At 48.2% G+C, this 13,140-nt stretch overlaps 1 protein-coding gene across 6 annotated transcripts in view; it reads left to right on the top strand.

The window, feature by feature from the left end:
* Nucleotides 1-12,012, top strand: part of BCAS1 (brain enriched myelin associated protein 1) — a 101,513-nt gene extending 89,501 nt beyond the window's left edge. For all 6 annotated transcript variants that reach the window (XM_058686009.1, XM_058686010.1, XM_058686011.1 and 3 more), the window contains 2 exons: nucleotides 3,215-3,478; nucleotides 10,872-12,012. In XM_058686009.1, the coding sequence (XP_058541992.1) occupies nucleotides 3,215-3,478; nucleotides 10,872-10,946 (339 nt within the window). In that variant the 3' untranslated portion in view covers nucleotides 10,947-12,012. The remainder of the gene's footprint in view (nucleotides 1-3,214; nucleotides 3,479-10,871) is intronic.
* Nucleotides 12,013-13,140: the final 1,128 nt, after the last annotated feature.

Raw genomic sequence — 13,140 nt, 5'->3', positions numbered from 1 at the left:
CGGTCATCCATTCAACCCTTTTTGGTGGAGACTTACTATGTGTCAGACAAGGTGCTGGGGATAAAGCCATGGAGGACAGAAGAGTGCTGTTCTCCAGAGCTCCCCTTCCAGCAGAGGGAGGCAGACGGAACGTTCTCAAGTGAGCCAAGAAACCCCCAAGATTAATGCAAGCATGAAGGAAACACAGCCGTGTTTTGTAAGAGAGGGGTAGATTGTCTAAACAGGGGCCACTGCCCCAGGGAGGTGACATCTAAGCTGAGACTTGACGGGAAAGAAGTGGCTGTCATGTCAAGCCCCGCAAACGTCCTGAGCAGGAATTACAGCAAACGTGAGGCCCCCGTTTTGAGAATAAGCTTGTTCACGGAAGAAGAGACCGTGTGGTTGGAGCAGAAGGAACAGAGGAAAAAGGGATTAGAGGCGAGGTTGGGGAGGCCCAGGGACACTCCATTCAACAAACATTTGCCGAGTCCCTTGTCTGCCCCCGGCTCTCGGACCCACACGGAAAGAATCTGTCAGGAAGGATCACCGTGGACAACGTTAGGTTGGGATGACGGACTCTTCTCAGTCGGCCTGGGTATGCACCATGAGGTACGATGAGGCCACCATGAGGTACGATGTCTTCTGTGACTGCCCCACAGATGAGGAAGCTGAGAGACCCAACAATTCATTCCAGGTCACCCAGCAAGGGTGTGAAGGGACCCAGAGCCCACCGTGTGCTTTCGGCTGCAGACGCTAAGCCCTTAGCCAATAAGTGGATCTTAAATCTTCTATACGACAAAAACTGTCAACGCGGTGTGCAAGTGGCTTGTGGCCTTTCTGAAGAGCATCACGGTGGGCGTTTCTGTCTCCTTGTGCAAGGGTACCTGCTCTCGGGGCTTTGTTGCCCTTGGACATCTGTGTCTTGACTTTTGCTACAACTTTGGCACATGGGGTCTGACGGAATCGCTCAGCATCTTTGGGATGCCCTGGGTGTTTCCTTTCTCCAAGGAATCCTGCCCTCCACGGGGCTGCGACCTACGGAGCCTTTGGGGATGGGGCAATCTTCTCTCTTCTTGCTTATTTCTCAGGGCTACACTTGATACTGAGGGGGAACTTTGTCCGAGAACTTTTTAACTGGAGGACAATATGTAACTTTTACAAATCATAAGTTGTGAGCGTGTATTCCGTGTGTCCCATGCGGCCCCCGGGGGTGCTGGGGCTGTGGTTTTCTGTGAGCAGGGCTTTAAAACTTCTTTTAAATAATTTATTTATTTTTAAAATTTACATCCAAGTTAGTTAGCATGTAGTGCAACAATGATTTCAGGAGTAGATTCCTCAGTGCCCCTGACCCATTGAGCCCATCCCCCCTCCCACACTCCCTCCAGGAACCCTCTGTTGGTTCTCCATATTTATGAGTCTCTTATGTTTTGTCCCCCTCCCTGCTTTTATAGTATTTTTGTTTCCCTTCCCTTAGGTTCATCTGTTTTGTATCTTGAAGTCCTCATATGAGTGAAGTCATATGATTTTTGTCTTTCTCTGATAATTTCACTTAGCATAATACCCTCCAGTTCCATCCACATAGTTGCCAATGGCAAGATTTCCTTCTTTCTCATGGCCGAGTAATACTCCATTGTATATATATCCCACATCGTCTTTGTCCATTCACCCATCGATGGACATTTGGGCTCTTTCCATACTTTGGCTACTGTTGATGGTGCTGCTATAAACATGGGGGTTCATGTGTCCCTTGGAAACAGCACCCCTGTATCCCGAGGATAAATGCCTAGTAGTGCAATTGCTGGGTCGTAGGGTAGTTCTATTTTTAATTTTTTGAGGACCCCCCCCCCCATTCTGTTTTCCAGAGTGGCTGCACCAGTTTGCATTCCCAGGGCCTTAAAGCTTTTGAAGGCCCTTAAAGGGCCTTAAAACAATTCCTTTTCAAGTTTCCATGTGAAAAATAGAAGATTTCACAGCACTAGGGCCGCAATCCTGTAGAGCATCTGGCTGGGTCGGAACAGCCATTGCCCCTTTAAACAGGGCATGTGATAAGTCGCCACAATCCCCTCCAACTCCAGTTTTCTCCCCAACATCAAAGCTGGCGTTGCTCGAACTGATGTTTTTCTTACGCTAGAAAAATAGTTCTTATGTCGCTTTCCCAATGGGGGTGTAAAGTCTCCATGTGATTATTCTTACCCCAGGCCTCTGGCATGTTTTTATTTTATCTGTGTGGCTCCCAACGATGGGAAAAAGGCTTCTACTTCACAGATATTTTGTTATCTGTAATTTACCTAGCATTTGCTAGAATTTTGGATTTTACAGCTTCCTCCCTCGGAATTATAAGGAACCAAGCAGGATTGCAAAAATTTCTCTGTAGCATGAAAGCTGTACATTCAAAACTAAAAATAAAACACTCCTCTTCTTTCACCACAGTTTTATAAGTGAAAGCACACTTTCACACCAGAAACCACGATAGACGTAATCAGGAAGAAAAGAATAGGCATCACCCAGAAAAGAGTTGTAAGTGGAAGAAACGCTCTCAAAGCTGGCTTAAGCTCAAAGGGGCTTCAGGAACAGCTAGATCCAGGGACATATGTGATACCATCAGCTTATAGACTCTTCCTCTCTCTCTCTCTCTCTCTCTCTCTCTCTCTCTCCATCTCTCAACTCTGCTTTCCTATTGGCTTCCTTTTCAAGCAGATTTTTTTCCCTAGAGATGGTGCTGGTCCTGGAAGCTACACCTTCAAACCCAATGGAAAGAGGGCAGACCTCTCTCTTGATTGATTTAGCAAAGCTCTGCGATTGGCTCAGTTTCTAATGTGTGTTCAGCCACTCTGAACCAATCACAGCAGCCCAATCACGTGCAAGGCTCTGATATCGCCAGGCCCCAGCCACAGGGGTGGAGTAAGTTTGTCTGACATGAAAGAGAGGAAAGGGAATCCTGGTTCCCCAAGGAAAACGCAAGTTGTAGTCCCAGGAGAGGGAGGAAAGAATACTGGCTGGGAAAGCATAGTGAGTGAATTATTAGATAAACAAATAAACATCCCCTACTGTGACCTTGAACCATAATGAGGATTCGCACATTTTTTCTTAATTTTTTCACCCATCTCGTCCAGGATGCATGAAAACGTAGACACCCTCCAACACTTGAACACCTCCGTTTTGACACGTTTATTCACCTGCTATGGAGACTTGTCTTGCAGCTACTAAATATGCGTTTTGTTTCAACTTGCTGTAGACATCGGACTCCGCGGAGAAGGTCATCACGCCCCCGGAGCCGGAGCCGGCAGGGGCGGGCCAGAAGGGCAAGGAGGGTTCCTCCAAAGACAAGAAGGTGGCGGCTGAGGGGAACAAGCAGAAGAACAACAAGCAGGACGCCAAAGAGCCCGCCCAGTGTGTGGAGCCGGCCGTGGTGGAGGTGAACTCACTGCAGAACGGGGACAAGTCCCAGAAGAGACCCGAGAAGCGGCGACAGTCCCTCGGCGGCTTCTTTAAGGGCCTGGTAGGTGGATTGTGCGACTCTTCTTTCTGGGATCTTGGGCCGGAAGTGTGGTGCCCGCCTTCAGGGAGGGACTGGCTTGGACATTGGCCCCACAAATACTGACGGAGCACCTTCTATGTGCCAGGTGCTGTGCTAGGCACGCAGAGCAAGGTGGACACAGACATCACCCACCTGCAGGGTGTGGGTTGATGGGGGCGGGGGTACTGAGTGCAGGGAGAGCCAGGAGGTGAAGGGAACCTGAGCATGAGGATGTGGCCCTGCCTTGGGGTTGAAAGGAGTATCAGGGAAGGCTTCTCAGAAGAGGTGAGCTCTAAGGTGGGGCCTCAAATTAGCCTGTGCAGGAGGAGGCAAGGGGAGGTCTGAAGGCGCAGTGCCTTCCTGCCTATGGAACAGCAGGTGCGTGGGGGTGCTGGAGAGACAGCACGGAAGCGAAGTTCAGTCTGGCTGGAAGAGAGCATAGGAGGCAGGCACGGGTGGTGATAAGGAGCACCAGGGTTGGTGTGTGGCCAAAGGGAGACGCGAAGTATTTAAACCAGGAAACTGCTGTGAGCCCGATCTTGGGTGTTGGGGATCCACAGGTGACCAAAAATTAGCCCCTTCCTTCCAGAGAGACCTACACAGGGGTGAGCAGAGGCCAGACATTCAATAATCGATTAACCTTTGGGTTATTTGTATCTATTCGGTTCTTCTCTGTCTCCTGCCCGAGACTGTTAGCCTTGGGAGGGCAGTGGCCATACTGTCACAGGCAGACGTGCTGTCCTCCGCATCGTGGTGGGTAGAGCATAGTAGACACCCCGTAAGTGTTTGTTGAACGGATGAAGGCGTAGATGAAGTGAAATACGACGCCGGTAAATGTTTTATTATGTAAGTCCTGGCAAACAAGGAGAGTCTAAAGGTCGTTAATCGAATGATAAGCGCGGTAATCAAGCATCCATTCGCAGAAGCCACATGCGGAGTCATACCTAGACCCCGCGGGAATGTGGCTGGAGCCCATAGAGGAGGGCACGGAAATAACATTGAGAGTAGCCGTGGGGCCGGGGTTCACTGGGGTAACCTTCATGTCGTGATAGAGCTGGGGGTAGGGACATGGTCTAGGACGTGCCCGAGACCAACTGATCGCTCCTGATTGCCCTGGTCCCTGAATATCTGTAGGTATTGATGACTTCCGACAGATGGAGGCTGGAGAGTCCGATGGTTCCCCTGGGCCCAGCTTTGGTCTCCAAATATCATCTGTGGGAAGCCTGTTAGAAATGCAGCGTCTCGGGCCCCAAGTTTAAAGTCTTAAGATAAATGCCATCACATTTCCATCTGGTCTCAGTGTGTGTATAGAACCTCAATGTGAGGCAATGCCCGAAGTCAAGCTCTGGGGCTGTTTGGAAAAGGGAAGCCTGGCCCAGAGTCCCTCCGTCACCCCCAAGTCTCCAGTGAAAAGCTCTTCTCCAGTTCTTAAGAGGTGAAGGAGACCAACCACCAAAGGAGGGGGTGTCTGAAAGATTGATCGTGCTTTGGGTGGTTTTGCTGGAAAATCGGTCTCCATTCTCAGCTCTCGCTCCTTGGAGAGGAGTGTAAACCCTAATCACACTTTTCTAGACATTTCCAAACCGACTACTACCCAAAGTTCTGGTTGAACCATTCCCTGCCAAACCACAGCGCACAGGGCGGCACAGGGCATGGGGAGGGTGCTGTTCTAGAAAGGTTCTGAGCTCATGGGCCCAGTCTTTCTTCTTGGTTTTGGTTGGCTTTTTGGGGGGGTTTCTTTTCTTTCTTTTTTCTTTGTTTTGGTCGGAGGCTCATGGGGGTGTTCTCTGCATATCCCCTTACCCATGGCACCCCTGGACCTGACAGGATGGCTCTCGTCCAATGGTTCTGAATCAGTGATTTTATTTGTGGGGGACGCTGGGCAATGTCAGAGACCGATTTGCTTGTCACAACTAGGAGTCAGTGCTATTGGGATGTTGTGGGTAGAGACCAGGGACCTTGCTAAATGTCCCATAGTGCACAGAACAGCCCTCCATGACAAAGAGGTATCCAGCCCAAAGTGCCAATGGTGCCATGTAGGACAGTAGAAAGGACAGAACGGTGCCGAGGAGTCTGTGCCTTGAAGACAGGCAGCTTCACTTACTCGAGTCCTAGACCTACCACTTCCTACCTAGCTGTGTGACCTTGGGCTAATCACGTAACCCCTCAGAGCCTCCAGTGTCCCTTAAGCAAAACTGAGGTGATGATTACAGCTACCATTTTAGGGTTCCCATGAGAATCAAATGCATATATGCCCTACGGGGGGCGCCTGGGTGGCTCAGTCAGTCCCACTCTTGATCTCGGCTCAGGTCATGGTCTCACAGTTGGTGGGTTTGAGCCCTGCGTTGGGCTCTGTGCTGACTGTGTGGAGCCTGTTTGGGATCCTCTCTCTCCCTCTGTCTCTGGCCCTCCCCCGCTCGTGTACTCTGTCTCTCTCAAAATAAATAAATAAACGTAAATACACACACAGACGCACACACACACATGCACACACCCTACTGGATCCAGCACCTGGCACGAAGCAGGAGTTCTGTAGTAGACGCTCTCATCTCCCTGGCAAGTTTTATGGGACCTTCCGTGTGGACTGGAGCTTAACCCCCAGCAAAGGGGGGACATCAGCCCACATGGCTCTCACCTTAAACCCCCCCCAGGACTCCTTTCCCTGCATTCCCTTCTCCCTCCGTTCACTGCCACCTCTCTCTCTCCCTCCCCAAGACCATCTGCCCCAGTCAGTTCCCCAAGTTCACCGCCAGCCAATCCCTGCTCTCTCTGTGCCCTCCCAGCGAGGTGGTCTCTGCTCGGCTCCTTCCTTCCCCCTCCTCCAGCATGCTGCCTGAATTCTAACAGGGAGCAGCCTCCTGAGCAGTTCATGCGACGTCTGAAAAGAACTGGAAGGAAGCCTTTAGAACTCGGCAGGTGCAGCTGTTTGCAAGCATTTGGTTTTTGAGCAGAGGGACTTCGTTCACAAAGAAACTGAGAACCTTCACGCGTGTGCGTGCGTGTGCATGTGGGTGTATACACACATACGTGTGGACATAGAAACACATCGACTTGACCAACACGGAGCCCCGATTGCAGGGGGAGTGGGCTCCCCACGCCGTCTTGCCCAAGAACCCCCTAGCTGGTGGCCCCCCCATCTCTCCCCCTGTGGGAGCTCCTGAGACACCTAGCGCTAGAAGATTCTGTGCCGTCCCGTCTGCACGTCTTACAGAGGAGGCGGTGGGGATTGGAAAGAAGGCAAGGCCCGCTCTTGGTTCCCCAGGGGCCCCTACCTGTCATCGTTGCCCGTCTCCCCTGGGCACAGGCTGAACTGAGGTTTATGACAATTAGCTCAGTTACTCCGCCCAGGGCTTGGAAAGAGCAGTGGTGCACGGGATGGAGCCTGGACGACAGGTGATCTGAGGTCCGGATTCCCAGTCCAGGTGGCCAGTCCGCTGCTACATAAGCTGGCCCTGGCTTAACTTGGAGCCGGTTTGCACATCTGTAAGACTGGTTACTAATCACTGCCCCCCTCACCGGGCTGCTGAGAGGGACCCGGTGGCAGTGGATTTGGTTCGGCTGGTTGTAAACCGTGAAGTACCGTCCTGATACACCAGGCAGGACAAAGGTGGCCTCCAGGGGCTCTGATCGCCAAAGTCCATGCCTGAGGCGGTCAGAGGGGGAACGTATGTGAGCGAAGAGACCTGGGAGGGGTCTGTGGCAACTGGAAAAGCAGGTGCCCATCTAAAAGGGGGCACTGCCCATCTAAAAGGGGGCACCGCCCCTCGGTCCCAGTCATTTATCGCCTTGCAGGTTTATGGGTCCAATATGGCAGGTCTTCTCGCTTTTCAAGAGAGAAGAACAAAAGTGCGGATTGTAATGTGAAACATTTCATTTTTATTTTTTTAATGTTTTTTACTTAGTTTTTGAGCGAGAGAGAACACTAGTTGGGGAAGGGCGGGGGGGGGGGGCGGGGACAGAGGATCTGAAGTGGGCTCTGTGCTGAGAGCAGAGAGTCCGACGTGGGGCTCAAAATCACAAACCAGGAGATCATGACCTGAGCCAAACTCAGATGGGCCACCGACCGAGCCGCCCAGGTGCTCCAAGGCATTAATCTCTAAATGTCAGCATTTAACTTAAAACCTAAAAGAAGAAAATCTGTTTGTCATAACCCATTTACAAGCCAAGTTCAGCTCAAGACAGCCACTTAGCAAGCTGAGTTTGATAGACTCAGCCCATCAAGACCCTCAGCACTGGGGCGCCCGGGGGGCTCAGGTGGTTAAGCATCTGACTCTTGATTTTGGCTCCGGTCATGATCTCACAGTTCATGAGTTTGAGCCCCACACTGGGCTCTGCACTGACAGCACGGGCCCCGCTTGGGATTCTCTGTCTCCCTCTCTCTCTGTCCCTCCTCTGCACGTGCTCTCTCTCTCTCAAAATAAATAAACTTAAAAAAAATCTAATAAAAAAATTTAAAAAGACCCTCAGTACCTGAAGGAATAGGACCTCTGGAGGCTAAGGCTGAGTGTCAGCGGGGAGGCCTGTGTGAACCAGGACAGACAGCAGCACAACAGAGGGCATGCTGGGTGACGTGGGGACAGAAGGGATCATTTTCCCCAGGGCTAGCCTAAGTCCAGCCCTCGAGAAGCTTGTCCCTGGATTTGCACCCAGCTCTACCACTCAGTGGCCGCGTGACCTTAGACAAGTCGCCTTCCTGAGTTTCAGGTCCCTTATCAATGGGCTGATTCAGTCACAGAGTTAGCCCGAATGAAATGAGATCAGATATGGCAACCTTAGAACCATCCCTGGGATGTTGTAATTTGTCAGGGGGGAACAGCGATTTTTATTCTTACGATGATTATTATGATTCTTCTTCAAGTCAGCCCCTTCCTAGGCTGTAAAGATGCAGGTGAGTGAGAGGCCACCAAGTGTCCAGCAACTTTGTGACTTAGGTGTTCACGGTGCAAGGCAGACGGCCTGGCTGGGAGCCACCTAGAGTGCAGGACACGAGCTCAGGACTCGGGCACACGGGACACAGAGCTCGGGTCCACCACTTCCTGGTGGAAAACGAGTGACTTGAGCTCACTGAGCTCTCTCCTTTGAGTTGATACTGACAGTGATGATGGGGTCAGCTCCAGAGGATGCTGGGAGGACCAGGGTGACCTCACGAATGAGACAACAGGCTCACAGACAAGGGATTGATCAGAGGTCAGGAACCTGAGAGGGACGGAGCCGTCCTCGAGCTTTGAGTCCCAACTTTCCCTACTCCGTGTTGGCCTCTCCTCTTCGTCTTCCCAGACGGACACGACGTATTGCAGAGAGTAGGTGATCCATACGTGCTGTCCCGTGAATGAACGAATCCAACAAAAAGCAATCACAGTAACTCTTTTAGAGCACCTACTGTGCGACAGCACTTCGCATACGCTCACATCTCCTCTGCACGGCCTCCCTGCGAAGCTCCGCTGGTAAACTTGAGGTGCACGGGGTTAAGGCAACTTGACCAAAGTCAAGCAGTCAGGAAGTGGCCGATCTGGACTTCAAAACCCAGCGATCTGATGCCAGCGGTAAACTGCACTACACTGCATTCTCTACAGAACATGCTTTCCACTGTACTACTCTGCATTACACTATGCAACATATACCGCAGTACGTTGTACTGTATACGCACCATATACGCACCTGTGTACATCCTATGTGTTGTACTGTACTAAGCCATGCTATATTAGTAAGCCATGCTATATTCACGATACCATTACACTATTGTCCTACACTGTGTGTTGTACTATCTTATCCTAGACTGTGTATGCTCTACTATACTACATTATACGACATGATACTATGTGTATTACTAGGCTATATACATATACTAGGCTATATACATATATAAATATGCTTTATAATAGCATATTGTACTATTCTACCCAATATTATACTATACTGTAGTATATATGCTATTGCATACTACACTGTGCTACATACACTATACCCTACTATATTTATTGTATTATATTACCCTATATATATTATCTGTATTATATAATATATACTATACTATTTGTACTATGCTATACTATAATATGCCATGCTACATTTAATACACTAGATTTCATTATATGTATACTATACAATATACACCATCCTATATTATGCCATCCTATATTACATAATACTAGCTGTACTATGTATATATACTATACTATATATACTTTATTATACTATATATTACACTGTACTATACAACTATATATACTTTGCTATATCACACTATCTCATATAAATGTGTATACACACACACACACACACACACACATATACACACCTTACTGAAATATATATACTATCCTATATTACACTATCATTGGCCTATACTACATATACTGTAAAACAGGACCAACAATAAAATACCCCTTATATATGCAGCAACATGGATGAATCGCAAATCCATTATGCTATATGACAGAATCTGGACTCAAAGGCTATGTACTCTGATTCTGTTGATATGATGTCCTGGAAAAGCAAAATTCTAGGGATGGAGACAGATCAGTGGTTGCCGGGGTCTGGGGGTTGGGGCAAGGGGTTGACTCCAAAGAGACTCAAAGGGGATCTGGGGAGTGGTTGCACTACGCTATATCTTGATTTTGGTGGTGGTGACATGACTATTTGGGTTGGTCAAGGCTCACAGAACTGTACACAAAAAGGTTGATTTTATTGTATATACATTATACTGGGCAGAAAAGGTAAAATAATAATAGCAATAGTAATAATGATACTTGACTCAGAGTTTATTCCATTCAGGTGGAGGAGATAGATATCAGGGCATAGATAATAAGATCATTTCAGACGGTGATTATGTTTCGTAAAAACTTAAGCAGGGCAACGTGTTTCACAAGTGATCAGACGGGGTAACTAAAGCAAGACACAACTGTGAAGCATTTTTCACAGCGCAGGTAGTGTTCTAAGTACCTCACAGGTATGAACTCACTTTACCTTGGAGCAACCCTCTGAGACATTGTATTGTCCCCATTTTAAAGATGGAGAAGCTGAGTTTACAGAGGTAGATAAGGGGAGCCTGTCTGGCTTAGGCGGGAGAGAACACAACTCTTGATCTCGAGGTGGTGAACTCGAGCCCCACTGGGTACAGAGATTACTTAAATAACTAAATGAAAAAAAAAGAGTTAAGTAATTTCTCCAAGATTTCGCAATGCTAGAAAGACTATAACCGGGCATTGCGCTGCAACATCTGACTGGTGGCCATTCTTTTATCCACCACTCATGAAAAAAAGTGCATTTGTTTAGCTCAACACCTGGCACAGAGTAAGCGCTAAAGAGACGGCAGTCGTTGCCCTTGATGGTTCAGCCTTTCATTAGGGTGCAACTTCTTTCTGTTTTTCTCCAGGGACCAAAGCGGATGTTGGACGCTCAAGTGCAGACAGACCCTGTATCCATCGGACCAGCTGGTAAAACCAAGTAAACAAATTACTACAGTTCCCACCAAGTTGTCCTGCACCAAGATGTCTTCTCCCTACCCCGTTTCCTCCCCCAGCCCACTCCATGTACATAGTCTTCTTCTCGTGGCCATCAAATGAAATTCTGCCTACAAATTAAGCCTGAGCTGTTGTATATTGAGGTGTATTATTTACGTCTCGGGTCCAATCTTTTCCGGTAAATGACCGTAAAGATGGTTTAGCAGGTTAACCGATTAGGTCAGAAGAGTTGAAGGTTGCCAAGCAGAGAGCGGAGGGGGCGGAGGAATGCATCCTGGCGAAGTTACGAAACGTGGCAGTGGTGAGTAAGTTGCAGAGGGAATTAAGTTCTGTAGTACGTGCAGGCTCCTCTTCTGAGCTCCAAGAGGAGAGACAAAAATCCGGTTAAGTTCACATTTGGAGAAGGGACAACATGGGCTCTGTGCCGGGAGGTTGCCAATTTCCTGAAATGGAATGTGTGGGGAATGGAAAAGGAATGAATACGAGTCGCTTTTCGAATAGGGTCCTTGAAAGTTATTGATGAGAGGGAAAAGATTGACTGCAGAGGGTTTGAAATGATTTGGGAAGACGGCTGTGCTCAGTGATGAGGGCAAGGATTACAACTTCAGGGGAAAAAAAAAAAAAAAAGGCACAAAATAAATGAAGTTGCAAGTTTACTTTGCGACACAAGGGGGCACCGAGGTCTCCGTTTTAATCCTGCGTCCTGTACTAGCAAAGAGTTGGTCTCCGCATCTTACATTATTAATGCTTCTCAGATGGCTGAGGGACTTCCTTCATCTGTTCTGTCTGACACTTATCTCAAAGTCTGTCTGTAATTTCCTAATGTTTCAGGATGTGCTCTGATAAAACCCTCCCCATAACCCCAGTTAATAAAAAATTTCCAGAAGATTATTCAAATACCCGAGGCTTTTTTTTTTTAATACGTGTACAGAGGAGTAAATAGGACCATGAGTCTATTAAAATGTAATTCAAAGTAGCATATGATTGATTGATATCATGTATACTGTACCTTTCTTTTTCTGATTTAATAAAAAAAATACATTTACATCTAAAGCATCTTTTAATTTTCAACTTTTAAAGCAGGTCTCTTGTCCTCTCTGAGACACCTTCATCTTCCACAGCATGAAATCAGTGTTCTTCCTCCATTTTGTTTTCCTTCGCAGATGCTCCTAGATTTTTCCCCTTGTATATGGGCACGTACACATGCAAATGTGTACACACATATATTTGCATGCACACACTCCCACTTACATAAAAGTCCTGCCTTAGGCCAAGCTGCCTGGAGTAGAGCCTGAGATAGGGATTCAGAAGCATGTGACATGCTTCTGGTCCAGGGAGGACCAGGAGGGGGGAGGGAGAGGAAGTGAACAACAGGGCAGGGGAGGGAGCTGAGCAAGGATTGGTCTCAGCTGGAGTTGAGTTCCATCCTGATCCCTCAGGGGGCTCTGGAGCCAGAATTGCACACTGCAGTTGGGTTCTATCTTGAGCCAAGGGGGTCAGCCTTTGTACCCTTGTTGATGAGTCACGGGCCACCCTGGGAAACGGCGGGACAGGCCCGGTGCTCCCACTAAGCTGAGAAGCTGGGATCCCATAACAGCTAGAGGAGAGGGGCTGGGCAGAGTCCATTACAGATATGCACATGATATTCAGATATGTGTTCATTCCCACATAGGGACACGTCCATACATATAAACATGCTTTACATGCAGAAATGCACAAATGCATGCACGCATTCATACTTCTATATTACATACAGGAATAAATTCATGAACATATTCATAATCACACATACAAACAGGCACGTGTAGCAAACACAGATTCGCACATACGCGCTGGCTTGTGCAAAGCCGTCACGCGTTGATCTGAAGTAAACATTGAATATGCTCTTCTGACAAGTCTTACATTAGGAAAATAAAACCATTGCTTTGGCCAAAAAAAAAAAAACACAAAAAAACAAGACACTTGGGAAATGCATTCAGGAAAAAAATGGTATCTCTAAAAAAGCAGATGGGGGGAGGGCGTGGCGTTGGCTGCTGCTGTGGCCAGCTAGCTGTCAGCGTGGATGCCCATTGCTAGGTTTCAAATAAAGATCAGAGGTCTTTTCCTTGCAGCTTTCCCTTTAGCCTCTTCGGATCTGCTGCTCCAACCTGGAGATCAGTGTCTGTGACTCACCCGGTTGAG

The sequence above is a fragment of the Neofelis nebulosa genome, chromosome 9, assembly GCF_028018385.1.
Source record: "Neofelis nebulosa isolate mNeoNeb1 chromosome 9, mNeoNeb1.pri, whole genome shotgun sequence".
Taxonomy (NCBI): domain Eukaryota; kingdom Metazoa; phylum Chordata; class Mammalia; order Carnivora; family Felidae; genus Neofelis; species Neofelis nebulosa.
Note: the sequence above shows the minus strand (reverse complement) of the source record. Positions and strands in the feature narration are given on the sequence as shown.